At 32.0% G+C, this 24,053-nt stretch overlaps 2 protein-coding genes across 4 annotated transcripts in view; one reads left to right on the top strand and one right to left on the bottom strand.

The window, feature by feature from the left end:
- The window catches only part of LOC125060277 (forkhead box protein N3-like), a 29,375-nt gene extending 21,575 nt beyond the window's left edge, over positions 1-7,800 (bottom strand). The window contains exon 1 of the mRNA XM_047665095.1: positions 7,672-7,800. The gene's annotated coding sequence lies outside the window, so the exon portion shown is untranslated. The remainder of the gene's footprint in view (positions 1-7,671) is intronic.
- Positions 7,801-9,160: 1,360 nt separating this feature from the next.
- LOC125060543 (hypoxia up-regulated protein 1) lies at positions 9,161-17,917 on the top strand. 3 transcript variants are annotated; one of them, XM_047665506.1, is made up of 11 exons: positions 9,161-9,327; positions 9,435-9,751; positions 9,875-10,017; positions 10,129-10,289; positions 10,608-10,762; positions 10,913-11,123; positions 11,790-12,022; positions 12,608-12,719; positions 13,384-13,389; positions 13,718-14,139; positions 16,800-17,917. In XM_047665506.1, exons 1-11 carry the CDS (start codon positions 9,307-9,309, stop codon positions 17,746-17,748), a joined length of 2,730 nt encoding a protein of 909 aa, XP_047521462.1. In that variant the 5' UTR covers positions 9,161-9,306; the 3' UTR covers positions 17,749-17,917. The 3 variants fall into 3 exon arrangements, with proteins under 3 accessions (XP_047521462.1, XP_047521461.1, XP_047521463.1); XM_047665505.1 differs by lacking the exon at positions 16,800-17,917 and having other exon boundaries at positions 13,718-15,630; XM_047665507.1 differs by lacking the exons at positions 13,384-13,389; positions 16,800-17,917 and having other exon boundaries at positions 13,718-15,630.
- The last annotated feature ends 6,136 nt before the right edge of the window (positions 17,918-24,053 follow it).

The raw sequence follows: 24,053 nt of genomic DNA, 5'->3' as shown, positions 1-24,053 counted from the left end.
GATATAAGACTTAAAATTAAAATTACATATAGAATTATTGTCCCTAAACTGACACTATTGGTTTTCACTACACTATCACTTTGATTTTCACTGTTTTGTAGGGCGCATGATAATACTTTTAAATTGGTTAAATCAACCCCATTCAGCTTAACAGGATTAATGTTGCTCTGGATACTGATCTTCAAATTTTCAGGTAAATTTACTAGCGGCAGCTTTTGAGATATAAGCTTCTCACCGTTACTGCTATGTATTCTTAAATTGTGATTTGCAATGTTATATTGGCATTTATCTTCTATGGTTAATAAGTAAGTATTTATGAGAGTGTAATGTAAAATTTCATTATCACAGGTTCTAACCAGATCAACAGGTGATTTAGAGTAGATTATCCATCGGTTAATCTGTAAAAGTTCTACTTTAATTTCTTCGAATTCTATTGGAATTTGTTTGCAAGAGACGTTGTGAGAATATTTCATCAGGTCCAGGATACAAGTGTCTTCAACAGGTACCATGGTCTGCAGCTCATCACAGAGGTATATTTCTTCTTCTATATTCTTACATGGTGTCGACAGCGATTTCGCTTTCAACCCCTTCGCAATAAGGTAAGGATACTTGGGTAATATTATTAAGGTAAGGTTTGTTTCAGGTTGGGTGATAGGTAAGGGTACAATTTTATAATAAAAATAAGTTTCTTTCTTAACTAAGGGTATTTCTAATACTAAAGTAATAACATTGTTCTTAAAATACGATTTCAATGTCATGGACTGTTCAATTCTTACAATATTTTCAGGAATTACTTTAAATATCAGCTTATCTGTTTTCTCTATGATTCTAAGTACATTAATGAGTTCATTAGTATTAATTATAGATTGATGTAATACGCCCATTCTACTGAATGCTAAAATGTTTTCAATCTCGGTCAATTTTGTGTAAATTATTTGAAAATTATGTAAGAAGGAATTATAGATATGTGTAATTTGGTTTACATGTGAAATAATTGAAATGTCTTTAATATTTTTATTAATTGCATCACTTAATTGTTCGAGATTGTTTGTAATATTTATAGTAGAGTTTGCAACAAGTCTTATCATTTCGGATATAACAGTAGTTTTCTTTTCCAGAGAATGTTCACGAGATTTTACATTTTTTATTAAGTTGTCATATTTAATAGCATCATCGTAATCCAAATTTCCTGTTATCATTTTAACTAGAGATCCCAAAGGATTAATGAGTCCTCTTTTCTGTCTATTAATTGGTACAATTTCTGAATATTTGTTCAATGTGATATTTAACATATAATTAACTTGAAGCTTAACATCATTGAAGTATATTAACGAAGGGCTACTGGTATTTAACTGTAATTCTACTATTCTATTTAGTTCTATATACCTATGCATATTAAATTCTAATTCTTCCTTAATAAGTTTAATATCTAATGTCTTAATTACTATCCACTTATCATACGTAATCATAGCGGTTCCTTCTCTAAGAGGGAGAACGCCTGGATTCTTCTCAACCTTTTGAAGTTGAAGGGCCCGGATCGTTACTGCTTGGGTCACTAGCAGGACGAACCTGTGGGGGACGTTTTATGTCTTTTATTGGAACATTTTTATCTTTTGTGCTAGTTTCTACCAATACTACATTTCTTTTTATTTTACCCTTAACTTTTGCTTTTTCATACCTGGGCTTATCCTTGCTTCTACGTCGATTTATGCCTTTAATAAAAACATTATCACCTTCATTTAAATCGAAATTAGTTTCTCCTACTCTACTTTGTTGAACTTTTTCTTTCCTAGTTCCTATTTTATCGGTTAAGTATTTGTATAAGTAGTGAGTTCTTTTTGCATGATCCCTAACTAGTTGTTGAGTATATTCTTTATCAAAGTTTAAATTAAATTGATTGTTATTTTCCGTGTGACCAAATACTACTTCAAACGGAGTGAGACCTGTTACTGAATGGATTGTTTGATTGTAAGCCATTATAGCATAAGTCATCACTGATGTAGCATCTGTGAATTTATGTTCATATTTCGCAAGTCTATATATTTCTAAAATTGTGGAATGGAATCGTTCTATTAATCCCATTGAGTTTGGATTGTTAGGGGTGCCTATGTGAATGTCTATTTTATATAATGTCATTAAGTCTTTCATGAGTTTATTATTGAATTCAGAACCAGGGTCTGAACTGATTTTAGTAGGTACGCCGTAGAATGAAAAATACTTTATAAGTGCCCTGACTACTTCAGGTGTTGATCTATCTGGGATTTCAAAAGCTTGTGCTAACTTACTAAATGCGTCTAATATGGTTAAGTAATATTTTCCTTCTATGGAGAATAAATCTATAAATAATTCTTGGAAAGGTCTTGATTGAGTTTGTGTAAGTTGTAATTGAGGTTTAAATGGTCTACGATCGTATTTCATACGTTTACAAGTGTCGCATGAATTTATTAAACTGGTTACGGTTTCTTCTAAATTTGTCCAAAAATAAACTCGTTTTAAATGAGAAATTGTTTCTTTAATACCTCGGTGACAGGTTTTGCCTACGTGATACTTCATTACTATTTCCTCTTGTTCTTTTTCGTCAGTGACATTAATTATTCTTTCAGTGCATTCATAAAGCTTTACGGTTTCTTTTCTAAATAATGAAATTAATACTTGTGTGAATAATTGTCGGTGTGCTTTATTTTCGTAATAGATAAAGTATTTAATTTTGGGTCTAATATATTCTTTAAGAAATTTTTTTATTAACTCGGAATTATCTAGGGGTAAGTGAACCTCTAAAATCTTTTGCTTGGGATGTGATCGAATTTTAACTGAAAGTTCATTTTTAAACCATGGGTGTATTAATATTTGGTTTGGTTTCGTATCTATAGCTTCGTAAAGTATGGGAATGCCATCAGTATCCATATCTTCAGCAGAATGTGCTGTATCTGTACTAGAGTTTATTGTTAATGTGCGTGATGATGACCTGGAATTAACTCGAGATGGAATAGACTTAGATATTTCAGAAAAAGACATAGAGTTACTGTTATCATTTTCAGGTTCTTTACTTTGGTTGTTTTGTCCTAATCGTGTTATTGAATCGGTTAATTCTTGAATATAGTCATCAAGATTTCTGTCAGAGTTATCTACATTAACTTTCATTGATTGATTATCTTTATCGTTTTTACCTAAAGCATTTAATTTAATACGAGCTTTATGCTTAACTTGATTAGAAAAACTTAATGGTATATGCTGGCTGTAAAAAATATCTCTATATTCAAAACACAAATTATTGTAACTTGTAACCATTAGAGGTTTAGTGAATTTAATTTTATAGTTTTTATCAGTTGCATTCTGTATTATAGTGGTAGCATAACCGTTTTCGCATTTTACAAGAGCAGATGGTGTTCTTATACCTTTACCAAAATTAATTGAATTTAATATTGCTTGTCCATTGGGAAGATTAACAGGAACCTTAACACGAGTTTCAGATCGTGCATCAACATGAATGGCAAATGGTGGACTATAAATAATTGGTATTTCTGTGTCACGAGTTCTTAAAATTTGATTTTTCATGTCTATATTAGCGTCAAGTTGTTTTAATAGGTCTGATCCTATTAAACCGCCATAATCGCTATCCACATTATAGATATAAAATTTATGATAATCTGTACTACAAAAAGTTTTAAAGAGAGGTATATAAATTACTTCGTTATGGTGACTCTGTGCGTGTGTACTCACGACTTCGAATGGCTCATAATATTTAAATTCTGTCAAATACTTATTGACTATTTCAGGACTTATAAAGGATCTTGAACTACCTGTGTCTATCATAAACTTACTATTTATTTCGGGAATTTCAATATGTGGCAACTTTAAAGCACCGTGATGATTTAATTGTATTACTTCGGTTTGTCGGTTATTGAGGCTTGTGTATGAAAATTTTCAGGTTCTGAGGTGTTATTGAGACCTCCTTCTGAAGGATTACCTTCTGAATTTTGTTCTAATTCGCAATAATTATCTGGAGTAAAATCATTCGGATCTATATTATAATATTCATAGGGATAATTATCTTCGTGTGTATAAAATGTTTCATGATCGTAATCTGTGTAATTATTCATATCGTCGTTCATGTAATTTGTATAAAATAAATTATTTGATGTTCTTGGTGTCATAAAATTTGGTTTAGCTTGAGGCGCCGTTCGCATCGATACATCGTTATCATATTTATGTACCGGTTTTGGTTGATGATTTTGTGGGATACCAAATTTAAATTGTTGTTGATTCGTTGTTTGGGGGAATTGCCTGTATCCAAATTGAGGTGGTCCACCACCAAACTTAAATTGTGAATTATTAGGATTATTAGGATTATTAGGATTATTAGAATTATATAACCCTTGCTTTTGGTTGGTACCGAATTTAAAGTTAGAGAAATTAGGTTTAAATCCTTGAGGTTGTTGTTGTGGTTGTATTCCGAATTTGAAATTCATTGGAGGCTTATTTTCATATTGGGGTAATTGATTAAACTTATTAAAATTATTTTGTGAAAAATTATTTCGTGATAAATTATTTTGTGGAAAATTATTTTGTGGAAAATTATTTTGTGTTAAATTATTTTTTTCATTAATATTTTGAGTATATTTTTGTCTATTAACACTCCGTGATTTATATTGGTTAAGGAAATTTACTTCTTCCATTACTACACTGAGCGCGTCTTCTAGAGTTGTACATCTGTGTAATCGGACAACGCGTATCATATCTTCGGGCAAATTGAAAAGGAAAACATTTAAACATGTATGGTTATATATATTCATCTTCGCGTTCTTAATATTCTCGTCCTCTATTAAATTAATTTTTGAAAATAATGTGCTACGGACGCTTTGGATTCGATTACAAAAGCTTAAATATGACTCGCCTTGATTAATTTTAATATTTTCTAATTCAATCGAAATACATTCTTCAGTTCTAGGATCTCCGAAATGTTGGATAAGAGTTGTTCTTAGCTCCTCCCAATTATTGATGTCTTGTCTCTCGCTAATCAAGTGACTTGCCTTACCTCTAAGGCGGCTTGTTATAACATGAAATATGTATATATCTTGTGCTATATTCGGACGTTCTGGCCTAAAGGCTCTAATGACATACTCACTTTTATTTAAAAATAAATTTAATAGTTTTTGTTCCCCATCAAACTTAGGGATAATATTGAGAATATCAGTTGGAATAGTGCGTATTTCTTGCATTTTTTTAACAAAAATTATTTATTACAATAAAAATTAAAAATAATATAAATTTATTTTCTTTACTTACTTAATAATTCAATATAATTCTCTTTTTTTATTTCAATTAAAATCTTTATCAACTTAAAATAACTTAAATCTATTTTACACAATACACAGTCAAACGGAAATAAAATGGGACAGGTTGGAATGCGAAGAGGTTTACTCACATAAGTCTGCAACCCATTTCTTCTATTTATAACTGCTTCTGCTTCTTTCACTTTTTACCTTTTACCGTCGAATTACGCGATCAATAATGACTTATTTGTTTGGTCGTAAAATATCCGTTTAATGCGTAAAAACACACGCGCAACCCTATACTCAGACTGATTTTAAGTCTTCACAGGCACAGGATCACGACGGATATCCTACCGGCTGCGCCAGTCAAATCGCGACGGTTATCAAAGGGTTTTTTAAAAAGGAAAACTTTATTAAGTAAATTACACTTAATATTCTTAACTTATAGTCGATACGAGACTCTTATTCTAAGTTGGTCGATGTTAGACCCTATCACTATGGTGGTCGATATTAGACTACCTTTAATATAATTATAATCTTACAGCTAAAACCCCTTACATGATAACTTTGATTCGTGGAACACAATGGAATCATAAGACTAAGCATTGATTGCATTAACGCTTACGGTGCTATTTGGGTATCTGTGTGACATTGTAACTAGGTACTGTACAAGACGCGTGACGTGATGACGTCAACTTTTATACTACAGTAAAGTACTCTAGTACGTATAAAAATGAGGAAAACACTATCGTAGAAAAATACGGTAACGGATTAGACAAAAAATACGAGTTTCATGTGCAATCAGATCCTCAAATTGCGTTCTTTCTCAGTAAATAAAATCTAATAGAGATAATTGTACTCAAGGGCTTAATTTATTCAGTAGTAATCGGCCTTACTAAATTGTACTTTGTTTACGCGTAGATACGCTTCTGTTGCGTCATCACAGCCTTCATTATATGTTCATTTATTTTAGTATTCTTTAATTATATACAAAAAAATTGCATGTAATTTGTATGGCATCAGAGTAGTTTAATTGGATAAACATGGTCAAAAGCATTGATTAATACTATAGTATATACTTATGCATATATGTTACTATGGTGTACACTTAATACAGTATGCTAAAATTAGTTTAGAAAATTAAAAGTATCCACCGCCACCACATAACGGCACTTTTTTTAGTTATGTTAAGCTAAAACCTTTAGGTTTAGATTATAAAACATAATCATAAAAAGCTTATATTAAAATAAATACACAAAAAGTTTTAGATATTTTCTAATGCAAGCATAAGATATACTAGGAGGTTTTTATCAAATATATCAATTTTCATTTCATTTTGCAAATGAGTGGATATTCAAAATAAACAGTGTGTAAAATGCTACTCCTGTAGTTTAATCATATATGATACAACTCTAATCAATAACAATAATAGTCATGATGATGTAATAGTTTTGTTATCAACACGGTGATTTACCTTGCATTTTTGTAATAACTTGAAGTTTAAGAAAATAAAAACTAAGCAATACCCATTTGAAATAAAACTATAATCAATAACATTACATTATTACATTAATAATTCTTAGTAATTGTAAGATTTATATTGTATATCTATTGGAGATGAAGTATCTAAATGGTCTATAATAGATTTTTCAAGCTAAATGTAGGTCAATTGCGGTGTAAGATAACAAGGAGAAAATTTGCAAAATTAGTAGATTACGCAGCTTGTGTTATGAAATAACATGATCAAGGTTGCATGCAAGAAAAGCTTTACTTACAATTATGTCCACTTGCTATGTAAATTACAGTTGAATGTTATGGCTAATCAAAATACCTAGCAACGTGTAACGCGAATAGCGACGCGTGGACGTGATGTAACGATTACCATGTGTTTTTGCGCTCATTGGGTCAGTGCAGGCGCCAGGGCGATGGCGTCAACGATAGGTTGCTAGGAAACTTAGGGTTTTGCGACCGCGTGCCTCGTCTCTACGTGTCGCGTGGTGCATATGGTATGTGCACGTGCCAAGCAACGTTAAGGGTCATTACATAACTGCCAAGGATAAAACTTTACTAACATCAACATATCGCAAATCTCAGTTAAACGATTTACGAATGCTTCGTTCCATTTTTAGCAAGAGCGAAGCCGACATCGCTGCGTTACTCGTGTCTTGTCACATTTTTAGAACCGCATGTAAACGATACTGCACCCCACGCTGACACGCGCAACGTGATCCTTTATTACTGTTATTTACGAAAAATAGAAATGCCTAATTTTTTAAAGCTTAATGCGTCTTATCTATCCATGTATTGACGAATTGCACAACTACAAATACCACTTTTATACAAAACAAACTATATATATAAAGATTTTTTACTTGGTAGCTACTTGACGTTGACTTACCTTTGTATATGTTGTTTGTTTATCGCACTAATTAAAATTGTATAACAATAAACAGCATTACGCTGCCTTCGCTCATAAAAATCAACACTCAATAAGACAAACACTTTGCACAAATCAACACCCAATCCAGTGTTGCCAACTCGGATTTTGAAAATTACGTAGGCCAGATTAGAAAATTACGTAGATTTAGTAAAAATTGTATAGGAAAAGTTCGTAGATCTACGTACTTTTTTTTAATGAGTGAAATGAAGAGGGTAGAGTAGGTAAAACTGAATAAAACTAGTGGTTTATTTTAAAATTATTATTAAAAATAAAAAAGTGTCCGTGTACTTTAATGTACGCGCGTAAGAAGTTATACTTCTTTGTCTTTATGAAAAATAGTTTTTGATTACAAGCAAATAATTAATTACAATCAAATAATCAAAGACTGGAAAAGGAGTCATTATAGTCAATAAAGTTCAGTTTACATTTGAAAAATTAAATAAATAAATAATTATTAGTATTATATTTATATTTATTATTATTTTCTAATATTAATTAGTACTTCTTTTTTTTCTTTTCATTATAATTCAGACGCACATATAAAATTCGCACTTGTATAATGAAAACAGGTGTTTTAAATGTAGAAACTCAAAGCATGTGGATAAATATTATAAATATAAATATACAGTAAACAGAGGCGGCGTGCGTGCCAACATGCGCCACTAACTTCATTCTGTTAGTTTTGTGTCACGATGCGCGCACATCGTAAAATTTCACTCTCATCAATTTTTCATAACGCGCCTAAAGAAGTATAACTACAAAAATTATTTTTTGGTAAATTAAATTTGTGCATGTTTTATACTAAAAAGTTTAATATGATCTTGCGTTGGCTCAGGGTTACTTTTTAGACCACTTTTTTGTACAAAGTAATCCTGTGAGGGTTTTGTCAATATGACGCCAAAATTCATCTGCTTTGATTAGCTGATCCTCTTGAAATGGAAGATTTGTGTTTCTTAAAGTTCTCCATCCCGGTCGGATTGTTTTTATCTTTTCTTTTTCGAAAGTAATAGATGTTATGCCTATTCAGCCGAATTAATTTGGATATTGTGCAAAATTTTACAATTTGATTAAAAATACGTAGATTCTGTGACTGAAGTTCGTAGGTTTTCAGGAAAGGCCTAAAATACGTAGATCTACGTAAAAAGACGTAGAGTTGGCAACACTGACCCAATCATTGATCCATAGGCTATAGAGTAACCTACATAAATAAACATATGATTTTTTTTGGCAATATTGTTTATGGTCCGTTGAAATGTCAATTTGACATAATTGTTTTTTTCTAGAATGATATTATAATATTATGTTTGTGTAGAAAGTGCAGATATATAATGTAAATTAAAAATTTAATATTATTTCTATTGGCAAATTTTAACTTGTCAAAGTTGCCATAGTATAAAAACAATATGACAAATTGCATATATATTTTCCACTGGCAATCAATTACACTAGCCAAAAAGAAGAAAACACGTTAAAATTGACGTGGACTAAAGTAGCTGGCTTGCATAGAAATAATAATGTACTACATTTTCTTTTAAGAAGCTTATTGATCAAGAAAAATAAAGTTAAATTAAGTTAACTAATGGTATTTACTGAATGAAGATGGCCATAAATTTCGTAAGTTAATAGAAATTCATTAAACATGAGCGGTCATTGACAGCTTAATAGAAAATTTGGAGATGTGTTTCCAGTAAATTTACGTTCTTTCTCGTTTTTTGTTTCAGAAAATGTATGGTGTGGTGTTTTCGATACTGTTATCTTTATTATTAAGTCAACAAACCGATGCTGCTGCAGTGATATCCATTGATTTTGGTTCAGAATGGATAAAAACCGGAATCGTTTCGCCGGGAGTTCCTATGGAAATAGTGCTAAATAAGGAATCCAAACGAAAAACACCAGCTGTTGTTGCATTTAGGGATGAAGTTAGGACATTCGGCGAAGATGCTGTGACAGTTGGCGTTAAATTTCCTAAAAATGCGTATAAATATCTTCTAGATCTTTTGGGCAAGCCATATGATCACCCATTAGTACAAGCCTACAGGTAAGAATGTGCCGTTACTTTGACGTATTCAAAACTATTCGAAATCGATTTTTTTCTATCAGAATTTGGTGTAATTTTTATGACTTTCTAATTATGTTACATTCTATTATTCTCATGTTTTAGAGAAAGATTCCCATATTACGAGATTGTAAAATCAGAAAGAGGAACGCCAGAATTTGTTCACGATGAAAAGACAAGGTTTACCCCAGAAGAGTTGGTAGCTCAACAACTTGCTAATTCCAAAGAATTCGCTGAAATAAGCCATGGTAAGTAGTACAATATATTCTTTTTTTAAATTAAACTTTAAAAAAAATTACTTGAATGTCACATTATAATTTGATGCTTATAAAATACTTAGTAAAACTGTATTACTATAGGTCAACCAATCAGTGAGTGTGTCCTTACCATCCCCGGCTACTTCAACCAAGCTGAGCGTAGGGCTATGAAGGAAGCTGCTTCTTTGGCAGGCTTAAATGTACTTCAACTAATTAATGATTATACTGCAATTGCTATCAATTATGGTATTTTCCGGAGGAAGGTAAGAATTTCTTTGGATTCTTGAAGTGAAAATTAATACTGATTTTAGTTTTAGATTAATTTTCTTTTTCTTCAGTAAAATGTACTGGCTTGAAATATTTGAGAACAATAAATTTATAAATAAGTTTTTTTTTCATGGATAATTTTACATGACATTGTCTGTTACTAGAATCTCAATAAAATGTAACTATTTGACTGCAGAAATGGAATTTTATGTAGAACATTACCAAAGCAGTTTCTAACCATAGTGCAACATATTCTGGTTACATTAAATTATCTATATGACAAGATATTTTTTAATTAAGAAATTTGTTTTTAGGAAATCAATGAAACGGCATGGCACACACTTTTCTTTGACATGGGATCGGCATCCACAAAGGCGGCGTTAGTTGAATACAAAACAGTGAAGACAAAAGAAAAGGGATATGTCGAGACAGTACCACAACTGCAAGTGATTGGTGTTGGATTTGATAGGTATTAATCAATACAAATTTCTAAAATTTAAAAATGAATCGGTAATTACTGTGCTCTTTGTCATGTCAACTACATGACATGTTATGTGCTGTCTCCAAAAAACGTACCAGCATTCTATTAAGGTTTTAAATATGTTGTGTTGATTTTCAGAACCTTGGGTGGATTAGAAATGACTTTACGGTTAAGAGAGCATTTGATTAAGGCATGGGAAGCGAACGGAGGTGGTGATGTAAGGGCTTCACCGAGGGCTATGGAGAAATTGTTCCGAGAGGCTGAGAGAGTCAAGATCGTATTATCAGCCAATACTGAACATTATGCGCAGATTGAGAGCTTACTTGATGATAAGGACTTCAAGTTACAAGTAAGTTTCTTGACTGGTTTTAATCAACTTATTCAAGCCGAAGGTGTGAGAAAGTTAACATATTTTTTTTTCTTGTGTATTATTTTGTGATCGTAATGGTCATAAAGTTTGATTTTTGCAAAAATATAGCCTTATAGGATCTTCACACCTTAATTTATGTAAATAAATAAATTAACACTTTATTTATTTAGTTATTAAGCTTACGACATCACACACAGTACTTAATCTACTAATTATTTTACAAAATCTTACATCTAAAATGTGTGACAATTAACGTAAACATAAGTTTCACAAACGAAAAATAGAAATGTAAAATTTTAAAAATATAATTAAAACATATACAAGATAATAATAGGTTGGGGAGAAAGTTTCTTCGCATTTTTTAAGAAAATTCATACTTTATAAATTTAGTTATGTTACAAGGCCAATCATAAATATATGAATAGAAAATATTGTTATTAAATGCTTTTTAATGCATTTTGGAGTTGGTTATTTTTTTTAAATATAGAAATTTGTAACGATATTTATTGCTGATCATAATTTTAAAATTGGTTAAATTAAGTTAATAATCTTTATATAAAGATTAATAATCTAGTTTTTTTTATTTGTTTTTTAAATTTAATCAATTTTATGTCTTTTAATATGTATGCATTTCCCATTATAAAGGTGACCCGTGCTGATCTAGAAGGCTTATGCTCTGATCTTTGGGCACGCGTGTCGAACGTTATCCACCGAGCCATTTCATCAGCCGGTGGAGCGGGTGCTGGAGCCAAAGTGATAGTGGCCGGTGGTGCTTCAAGAGTACCCGCAGTACTTGAGGCTTTGAAAACAGCAGCCGGCGTTGATCCCCATAAATCCATCAATGCTGATGAAGCAGCTACCCTTGGGGCTGTTTATAGGTGAGAAATAAGAATAATTTAATGGAAAGTATAAAATTTCCATTATTGCATACATCACATATATTTATGTGTGCCACTCATACAATTGAAAATAAGTGCCTTAAAGTGAACATGTTTATTTAATTTATAACAACTTAAATTACGCATTTTTGAAGTTATACTTATTTAGGCGCGTTATGAAAAATTGATGAGAGTGAAATTTTACGATGCGCGCGCACCGTGACACAAAATTAACAGAATGAAGTTGCCCACGGAAGATGCTACGGCATTGGACATAATTTAAAAACAACATTCGAATAATAATAGAATTTATGTTACACTTAATGTAAGAGAATAATAATAAATATTTAATTTTTCAAATGTAACCTGAACTTTATTGACTATAATGACTCCTTTTCCAGTCTTTGATTATTTAATTGTAATTAATTATTTGCATGCAATCAAAAACTATTTTTAATAATGCCAAAGAAGTATAACTTTTTACGCGCGTATATAAGTACACGCATCCTATTTTTTTTTGAATAAACAATAAAACTTTGGAAATTCTTACTGTATAAAGCTTAAATTATTTCTCTGTATATTTAGAGCTGCATCTCTCGCGACGGGATACAAAGTGGCAGCCCTCAACGTCAGAGACGCGGTTCTATTGCCCATACAAGTGGTATTCAGCCGACAGGTTGATGGAAATGAGAAATTGGTGAGTTATTGCTCTGTTGGTTATAGTCTATTATCTCGGACTTTTAATTCCGTAGAATTCTGACATTTCATAAATGTTGCTACTAAAAAAGTTCTACACCAAAGGGACAAATTTGACCCATTTTAGGGCAATAAAATTGCTACGTATTTTTTCTGTTTTACCCACAAAAATGTAAATCTTAATATTTACTTACTCAAGTGACCTTATACAAAAATAACAAATATTTCAATATCATGAACAATATATCGAATTCACTTTAATTACTTATTTTTTTACTTTTTCACTGCATACCAATTCTAGGTTTAGTAAACCTTTTAAAAGCAATAAAATGTTATCTTTTGCGTTTTTTACTGTTTGTGATGAAATGGGACGTAATTATATATATATATATAATTATCTGTATGTTGAGCACCGCACTTAATAAAATGGATACATTCACTAACAAATAAAATGTTTGTATCTAGAGACAGATGTTGACTCGTATTGAAATTGAAAAATGTGCCCGGGCAAAAAGGTTTGTAATCTCTGACATGTCAAAAAATTATAGCTGTTAGAATTCTACGAAATTAAAAATCAGAATATAGTAATAAACTTTGTGTCGTTTAATTTTACTTTTACATTTCACTATTTAATAAAGTACTCATAAATTATTTCTTCATTTCAGGAAATGGTAAGATTTTTATACTTGGTGGTATTTTGTTTGTTTTTGTTGTGTGTTTGTAAAACTGTGTTTTGTATAAATTCTGAAACTCTCTTACAAAGTGGGTGATTGATGGTGGATTAGTTACTCTTCTACAATCATTTCATCGTTGTTTTTTTAAACTTCAATAATTTCTCTCTATTTCTTCCTTTCTTATTTCTGTTTATTTTTTTGCAATGCAATTACTTGTTATTTATTGCTTATAATAATTGTTCTTGGGAGTTTATTATAACAATAAATTTTATCAAAGTTAATTTATTAAGATACAAAATCTTAAATGTCTGTATAACTTTTACAGATAAGAAGAACTCTCTTCGGCCCGATGAATCCTTACCCCCAAAAGAAAGTAATTACCTTCAACAAACACACAGACGATTTCAGTTTTAACGTCAACTATGCTGAATTAGATCACATCCCATCCAATGAACTGGAAAACATTGGTACATTAAACCTAACGCAAGTTGTTCTCACTGGGGTCAGTGATGCCCTTAACAAAAATGCGGGAGACAACGTTGAAAACAAAGGCATCAAAGCACATTTCAATATGGATGATTCTGGAATTCTTAACCTAGTTAACGTAGAATTCGTCGCAGAGAAAACTGTCACCGACGACGAAGATACCGATAGTACGTTATCTAAAATCGGAAGTACTATTAGCAAACTATTCGGCTCAGACTCAGAATTGCCAGACAAAGCGGAAGAAAAATCTGAAGAACAACCCCAAGAAGCCGAGAAGAATGATACCACCAAAGCTAACGAGACCACAACTGAAAAACAAAACGCAACGGAACCAGAAAGCAAACCGAAACCAAAAATTGTTGTTCTAAAAGAACCCGTCAATGCTAACGAGCAGATACTAAACTTACAACCGTTATCTCCAGACCAATTCAAAACATCAAAATCCAAGATAAACAAACTCAACGAAATCGATAGAAAGCGAATCGAAAGAGAAACAGCACTTAACAACTTGGAGGCATTCGTTGTTGACGTACAAATGAAAGTAGACATGGAGGAGTATGCAGAATGTGGAACTCCAGAAGAGATCGAGGTAATCAAGAAACTCTGTAGTGAAGTTTCCGATTGGCTCTATGATGATGGGTATGAGGCTGAGACTGCTAAGTTCGAAGAGAAATTAAACGCAGTCAAAGAAAAGACAAACCAGATGTTCTACAAACATTGGGAACATAGGGAGAGACCAGATGCGATTGCCGCAATCAAAAGTGTTCTAAACAATTCTCGGGAATTCCTCAAATCGGCCAAGAATTACACCAAAGAAGCTAGCCCTGAAAGAGATGTGTTTACTGACGTAGAGATATCGCTTTTGGAAAAGAAAATTGAAGAAACTAAAAGTTGGGTGGACAAATCCGTTGCAGAACAAAACGCGCTCAAAAAGAACGAAGATATAAAACTGACAGTCGAAAGTATAAGGGAAAAAATAACAAACTTGGATCGTGAAGTTAAGTATCTGCTCAACAAACTGAAGATTTGGCGCCCCAAGAAACCTAAGAAGGTGGAGAATAAAACAGAGACTCCAACTGAATCGGAAAAAACGGAGGGTCAAGAAAAACCGGTCGAGGAACCTGAAAAGTCGAAGGAGCCGGAAAAAGTAGAAGTCGAGGAAGAGGCTACGGAAATACCGCAGTTAGATAATGAACATTCCGAGTTATAATGACGCTAACTTAATTTATTTAGTTAATTTAATTTATTAGGGCGTTCGTTTTTATACCGCGTAAAGCACAATTATGTTTTAGATTTGTTGGTGTTGATTGTTGAATATTTGGTTCATCTAATGTTCCTTAATTTGGATGTGAAAAACGAATGTGCTATTTAATCTCAATGCCGCATTTTTCAAGTTAATTTTTATAAAAATTTCATTAAAACACAATTTCCTTTGTTGAATTTATTTACGTCCAATTTTTTACAGCGGCGTCGTAAGCTAAGGAAAAATGGCCCCAATGAATTCGCTATGTAATTGTAATTTATGTGATAATGTGATATGTACTGTCTATTTATGAGTGTGGACCCTTAATGTTCTCCCAATAAGTGCTTATAATAGCGATTTTGTTTGGAGTTTTTGGTTAGAAATGTCGCTATAAGTATATGGAGTGGAGTTATTAGAATCGATGTCGTTATCCATGAAACTGTCAGTATAATGTAAGTGAGATTTATTCTGTACCCAGTCGCAAATGATAATAAATTATTGGAAATTAATTATAGTTTTATTTTGCTTTATATATTAGAATGATGTATATCAGGATTTTTTTTATTTATCACACAATTATGAAATAAAAGATAAAAATAGCAATTAGGTACAGTCGACTCTCGATAATTTGAAACTCCCCTTGAGTTTCAAATTATCGAGAGTTCAAAATAAGTGTTTGAATAACCACGAGAGAGAGGGGCGACGGAAGGAAATAAGAAAAATGATCAAAATTTGTTACTTATTATTTCTATATTCTTATTATGTATTAACAATTATTATAACAATTAACATTTATGTAAACAATTGACAAGTCTGTGCATGATAAACGCTTCAAATTATAGAGAGTAGGGAAGACTGGATTTCAAATTATCGCATGTTGGCGAGCAAAATAATACTTTTTCAACTTCAAATTACCGAAGGGACCAATTATCATTGATTTTATTCAATTAATCGAGTATTTTTCAAGGGACCGGAAATATCGAGAAATTCAAATTAACGAGTGTCAAATTATCGAGAGTCGACTGTACATCTTTTTACATATAATTCTTCTTTGTGTATGTATGTTACTGACCTCTTAAACGGGTGGTCCGATATGTATGATTTTTTTGTATGCGTTTAAGTGGCGCCCTGGATGGTTTAGATTCACAATCAGCCCGGTAGATGGCGCTGCAGTCGGTAATAGGTTATTTATCTATTCTGCAAATAAACAGCTAGTATATATAAATCTGTGCATGTTTTCGTAATTAAACTCCTAAACGGCTAGACAGAATTTGATGATTTTGTTTGTGTTCAATTAGAGTCGAGAATGATTTAAATTTTACGTTATTAGATTTATTTGTATATAAGACATGTACAGGACAACGTCTATCGGAACCGGTATAATATAAAAAAATAAGCTAATACAAAACATAATTTACAATTTTAATGATTACCTCGATCAAACATTTCCATTATAATATTCCATTATAATATAATTCCAATCTATTATTATTATGTAGGTAATCATACTATCCATAAAGAATATTGTCCATTGTATGGAATATTGTTCCAATATTTTATTATGTAGGTAAAAATACTAACATCTTAATATGCTCATGCATGCGTTTCCACAGATTTAGGTAGAATAAAAATAAAACGTTCCGTTAAACGTAATTGAAACTAAGAAAACGGAAACGGAACAAGAAGCCGGGAAGAATGATACCGCCAAAGCTAATGAGACCACAACTGAAAAACAAAACGCAACGGAACCAGAAAGCAAACCGAAACCAAAAATTGTTGTTCTAAAAGAACCCGTCAATGCTAACGAGCAGATACTAAACTTACAACCGTTATCTCCAGACCAATTCAAAACATCAAAAACCAAGATAAACAAACTCAACGAAATCGACAGAAAGCGAATCGAAAGAGAAACAGCACTTAACAACTTGGAGGCATTCGTTGTTGACGTACAAATGAAAGTAGACATGGAGGAGTACGCAGAATGTGGAACTCCAGAAGAGATCGAGGTAATCAAGAAACTCTGTAGTGAAGTTTCCGATTGGCTCTATGATGATGGGTATGAGGCTGAGACTGCTAAGTTCGAAGAGAAATTGAACGCAGTCAAAGAAAAGACAAACCAGATGTTCTACAAACATTGGGAACATAGGGAGAGACCCGATGCGATTGCCGCAATCAAAAGTGTTCTAAACAATTCTAGGGAATTCCTTAAATCGGCCAAGAATTACACCAAAGAAGCTAGCCCTGAAAGAGATGTGTTTACTGATGTAGAAATATCGCTTTTGGAAAAGAAAATTGAAGAAACCAAAAGTTGGGTGGACAAATCCGTCGCAGAACAAAACGCGCTCAAAAAGAACGAAGATATAAAACTGACAGTCGAAAGTATAAGGGAAAAAATAACAAACTTGGATCGTGAAGTTAAGTATCTGCTCAACAAACTGAAGATTTGGCGCCCCAAGAAACCTAAGAAGGTGGAGAATAAAACAGAGACTCCAACTGAATCGGAAAAAACGGAGGGTCAAGAAAAACCGGTCGAGGAACCTGAAAAGTCGAAGGAGCCGGAAAAAGTAGAAGTCGAGGAAGAGGCTACGGAAATACCGCAGTTAGATAATGAACATTCCGAGTTATAATGACGCTAACTTAATTTATTTAGTTAATTTAATTTATTAGGGCGTTCGTTTTTATACCGCGTAAAGCACAATTATGTTTTAGATTTGTTGGTGTTGATTGTTGAATATTTGGTTCATCTAATGTTCCTTAATTTGGATGTGAAAAACGATTGTGCTATTTAATCTCAATAAATCGCATTTTTCAAGTTAATTTTTATAAAAATTTCATTAAAACACAATTTCCTTTGTTGAATTTATTTTCGTCCAATTTTTTACAGCGGCGTCGTAAGCTAAGGAAAAATGGCCCCAATGAATTCGCTATGTAATTGTAATTTATGTGATAATGTGATATGTACTGTCTATTTATGAGTGTGGACCCTTAATGTTCTCCCAATAAGTGCTTATAATAGCGATTTTGTTTGGAGTTTTTGGTTAGAAATGTCGCTATAGGTATATGGAGTGGAGCTTTTAGAATCGATGTCGTTATCCATGAAACTGTCAGTATAATGTAAGTGAGATTTATTCTGTACCCAGTCGCAAATGATAATAAATTATTGGAAATTAATTATAGTTTTATTTTGCTTTATATATTAGAATGATGTATATCAGGATTTTTTTTATTTATCACACAAAAAATTATGAAATAAAACATAAAAATAGCAAGTATTATTTTTAAAACTAAAATTCTACGTACGTGTGTATGTCACTGACCTCTTAAACGAGTGGACCGATTGGATTGTTTTTTATTTGGATGCGTTTGGGTGGCGCCTTGGATGGTTTAGATTCACAAATTAGCACGGCAGATGGCGCTGCAGTCAGTATAGTCGCTAGTTTATGTATCTAAGCAGCAGGTATATTATAGTTATACAACGACCTTCACCGAGATGCTTATTTAATGAAACGTATTTTATATTTAATTATTTAATTTAATATGTCAATAAATATAATCCATATGGGTTGCCTTGCAATTTTCAGTCCAGAGTATGTTTAATTAATATAAAAAAAATTTTTTTTTTATAATTTGCATTTTATTTTTTGAACTTTTTTCAATCAATATTTTTAATCAGGGTAGTATTATATATGTATCACTATAACCTTCTTTTATACTAAAGATGTATATATACTTTAGTGTCTCATAAAAAATATACACATATATAATTAATTGATTAAAAACAACCTAACGTTTGCATATTCTATGGGCTTCATACTTTCGATTGGTATAGAATTTATCTAATAATCATACCGGTGAAATGTTTAAAAAATTTTTTTTTTTTAATATTAATTAAAATACTCTGGACTGAAATTTGCTAGGCAACCCATATGGATTATATTTATTGACATATTAAATTAAATATAAAATAAGTTTCATTAAATAAGCATCTCGGTGAAGGTCGTTGTATAGCGGGATCTTAGACCATATATAAATCTTCTGTGCATATGTGTTCGTAATTAAAACGGTTGGACAGATTTTGATAATTTTTTTGTGTTCAAGTGGAGTCGAGAGCAATTTACAATTTCCGTTATTAGATTTATTTGTATATAAGACGTGGACAACGTCTGTCGGAACCGGTACATTATAAAAAAATAAGAACAACTAATACAAAACATAATTTACAATTTTAATGATTACCTCGATCAAACATTTCCATTATAATATACGTATAATTCCAATCTATTATTATTATGTAGGTAATCATACTATCCATAAAGAATATTGTCCATTGTATGGAATATTGTTCCAATATTTTTTTATGTAGGTAAAAATACTAACACCTTAATATGCTCATGCATGCGTGTCTCAGGAGATGTACAAATTATCTAGATTCGTTTTTTAAATATTGTTTTATATTCAACAGATTTAGGTAGAATTAAAATAAAACGTTCCGTTAAACGTAATTGAAATTAAGAAAACGGATGCACTTAGTGAGCTATCTATGGATTTTCTATAGACAATAATTGTTTCGTTGTGGAAAAGCGTCTCAATATGAAATATACATAGAGAATAATAATAACTTACTTTTATTAAAACATGAAATTTTCTTAAATCAGCTAACCAATTAGTACACAACCTCAAAGTAGCTATGTAAAGATGGCTCCCGAAGCCGTAATTAAACAATAGTAGCTGATAATACACTGCGCTTCTAATTACATTTCAAAGTAAAATGTTTCGTTTATTTAAAGATAACGTCACTCGCAGCAGGCAGATTCGTCTTAAGGGTGCGTCCATAAAAAAATAAAGACACGCACGTAGATAAGCAACAAAAATATCACGCGACACATCTTTGGCTACAAATCAGTGCGATGAAACCATACAATATAATACGCTAAAAAAATATGACCTTAAATAAAAAATCACACGAAATCTAGTTTTTATTCCACCCAAAAATATTTATTTATCTATGTCTTAACAATTACGTATTCTTATTTTTATTTACTTACTATATACTTTTACACAAGACTTCTTTACTTACACTGTTAATTATTACTATTATTACTTTTTCTACTACATATTATTATTATTACATTATTATTTTATTCGCGACTGACGCGCAAACTGTCTGTTGTGGTCTCTGGCAGAATTACCAGCTGAGCTAGGCCCAGTTACAACCACAACACACACACTTAAAATGTACCATATTCCTTTTTTTTTCTTTCCATATTTTTTTGTTATTTTTCTTTTTTAATTATTATTATTTTGTGTGTTTCGTTAGTAATAAACGTTATGTCTAATAATGTCAGGTTTGACCCCTGACAGTATCAACTTAATAATCTCTATAAACAAGACCTAATATTTATTCACATTTAGTAGACGACCTTTATAAAATAATGTAAACACACTTAAAATATTTGTTGACTAACTCATCTTTCTCCTAAGTTTACCTAAGAATAGGTTTATCATTTCACAACAAACATTTAAAATAAGCTTAAATATTTTGATAGTCAAATTTGGGCTTGTTGCCATCGGGCTATGTATACATTTAAACATTTTGTTAGGTGTAAAGCGTTAGGAACGACTCTCGTAAATATTTGAGGTATGTCTGGGCTTGGCTTATACACATTTTTGCTTTTGTATCATTTATAATTTTCTAAACACCTCCACTATTTGAATTCTAACTCCCAATAAATATTGCGCCAAATAGACCCCTGGATTAGTCAGAAGAAAATATATCTTTTTTTTTTAAAGGCAATTCACACCAATTGACCGAGTCCCATGCTAAGCTGGTGAAGCTTGTGTTATGGGTACTGGCAACGGATATACATATTATAGATAGATAGACATATAAATTATAAATACATATTTAAACACCCAAGACCTAAGCACAACAACAAATGCTCATCACATCGATGTTCGTCTCAGCCGGGGATCGAACCCGGGACCCATGTATTCGCAGTCAAAATGAGATCTTAAATTACAGATAACGTAAGAAATATTATTTTACTAGTTAAAACTCCGTTAATCTACAATGACGTGTCGGGATCGTTCTAGCTTCTTCATTTTCAAAATACGTGAGTTCTAGAAGCCAGAAGGCTCGCAAACGCGCTGCTGGTCTTTTAAGAATTGGTACGCTCTTTTCTTGAAGGACCCCAAGTCGAATTGGTTCGTAAATACTTCAATGGGCAGCTACCACACAGTTGTGGAACGACGGACTTCAAGGTGATACGGATGGTAATTTGTATTCGGCCTTGACGTCCTATGAAACTCAGCTGCTGGTATTAGTCCGAACAACCCCTCTGAACACTCTTCATCGTTAATGCGGGAGAAGATGCAGAGAGATCCCACATGTATACGCTGTGCTTTTACCCTTCTAATGAGTGCCGTACTACAAGTAAGGGCCGATTTACATTATCTTAGTGTTTAGGAGAGTATTTTAGTACAAGTTGAAAGGCAAGTTCTTTAGCGTAGCGTTTACTAAAGCAAGTAGCGTTTACATGTTTCAACTAAAGTACTATCTTAAAGCACTCTCCTTATTATTTTCTTATGTAGCCAAGTCCACATTTCAAGGATCGTCATGCTCGCTTAAATGTCATTGCTTGTGGCGGCGTCCATGCGTCGGGTTGTCTCTCTCCCTAAAATATGGCGAGGGGGCCGATGGCTGGCCATGCGTCATACTCGTGAACGGGTGCTGCTTGTGGTGACTGGTCGTACTTGAATTCGTGTATGCGGTGATGTTAATTATTTCGACTATGTGTTTGCGTGTTGTTCCCACGAGAATGTAAGTGCGTGCTCCTATTTCACCATGCCTCCTGCTGATAGGGGACAAGTCTTTGTTTTTATTTATGTTCTTATTATTAATTACTTAAAATGTCATGTGGAACATGGTGTAATGGTTGCAGCTCCTTACAAACGTTGTGTAAAAAAAAAAAAAAAACATGGCGATTAAAAAGAGTGGCGGAGAGTTTATTGCCAGTTCTTCTCTTCCGTTCTACGCCCTTGATTTGAGAACTGGCAGTAAATGTAAAATTAGAAGCATTAATATTTATATCTTTAATGACGAATCACAAGTGTACATTGTGTTACCTACGTGAATAAATGATTTTTGAATTTTGAATTTTTTTTTTTTAAACACTAAGATAATGTAAATCGGCCTTTACAAACATCTCTTGTATTTAGACTTAGCGCATTAGTCAGAGTTGTCATGCGTGCGTTTCAAATAACGATAATGTCTATTATGAATATTATTGTTTATGATAAAAAAATATAGCCATACTTAATTAATAGTAATAAAGTATGTCAATGAACTTGATGATTGTAGTACGAAGTGTAGTGGGAAATGAAATAGTTTATTTCATAGAGAACTTGTCTGCCAGAGATCCTAGTGATAGTCTTTAAATAATTAATTAATGGTAAATGATTGAGCCAATGTCTGGAATCGCAGTATGTCCTTCCGTTCCCAACGTTCCCAGGATTGTACAGTTGCCTACAAAAGTGTTTTCTTTAAATAGATCATAAATATTAAGAAAAGGTTTTTTTTGGCGCAAGCGACTGGCCCGAAACGAGTAAGGAACAGTTCAGTTATGAAATGGTAATTGTATGTAGTGAATAATGGTTGTCACATATACATATGTTGTATATAATTCAATAGTGATTTACAAATTGTAATATTAATAAGTAGGTACCTACTTGGGTACGTCTGGTGACGTTGCGTTTTTAATTGCTTTTTTATAAACTATGTATGTAACAATAAATAAATAATATTTTGTAATATACAGCAGTGCAAATAACGTAAAACAGATATGGGCAACTATCCCATGACCTACGTTTGCATTGCATTTGTCTAAAATATCTTAAATATATAAAACAAAGTCGTGTTAGTTACACTACATATAGCTTAAGATCGGCTGGACCGATGTTAGTTATCTCTTTCTTGGTGGATTCTTTTCTGCTCCGAATAGCAGAATAAGTAATCGGAATAATATCGGAAAAGTTATCTAATAACAATAAATAAATTAACTAATTTTACGAATGCATACAGCATGTGGTGCCATCTGTTGACAAAACTACGCATCATTTTACATTGAAATTGTAAGGTGATGCATAACTAGGCTTTGATCTTGATCCAGACATGTGTTACCTCATCAAAAAATGTTGTAGGTATATCAGCAAGTACTTCAACATTCAGTATCGCAATATTGGCGCTAGAGAGAAGAAGCCTAATGTGTAAAACTACCACTTCTGTCGCAATTGCCAGCAATAAAACATTTCTGTATTTGCAAAAAGAGTTGTATTAACGTTATTAACTTAACGAAGTCCTAAATTAAGTTTAACTAAAGTTAACACGATATTATTAGACTGTAAGGCGGAACAAAGTGATCTGGGTCAGCTAGTATCATAATAAAAGCGTAATTCATTACCTTCATTTTAACTTGACTGTACTCGTCAATCGTCGATCACAGTTGTAAAAACGCAGAGGAAACGTATCAATAAATAATAGCCAAGATTAATGGACACTATGAATTTATTAAAGAAGATAAGTCGTTTAATGAATGGGTTTTTTATTCTTTTCCACGTCATTCGATATAAGAATTATGATATTGTTTCTTATGAGGCATGGGAATAACTTTTTTATTCACATCATATTGAATCAATTGTAAAAGAGTGATACAACATATCTTGTTGTATGTATATATAATATATTTGTGTAGATTTTAGTTTAAGTACGAGAATAAAAACACTTTAATATAATAAACTAGCGGCACTTCCCAACTTCGTACGGGTGGACAAATTAAAACATTTGTTTTTAGATACAGTTCTTTAATATTGTAGAACATTTTTTTCTTCTATCATCAATAGTTTTCGCAGCGCATGCGATGAAAGATATTTTATA

Source organism: Pieris napi, chromosome 21 (assembly GCF_905475465.1).
Source record: "Pieris napi chromosome 21, ilPieNapi1.2, whole genome shotgun sequence".
Classification (NCBI taxonomy): Eukaryota; Metazoa; Arthropoda; class Insecta; order Lepidoptera; family Pieridae; genus Pieris; species Pieris napi.
This window is presented reverse-complemented; position numbering and strand designations above follow the sequence as displayed.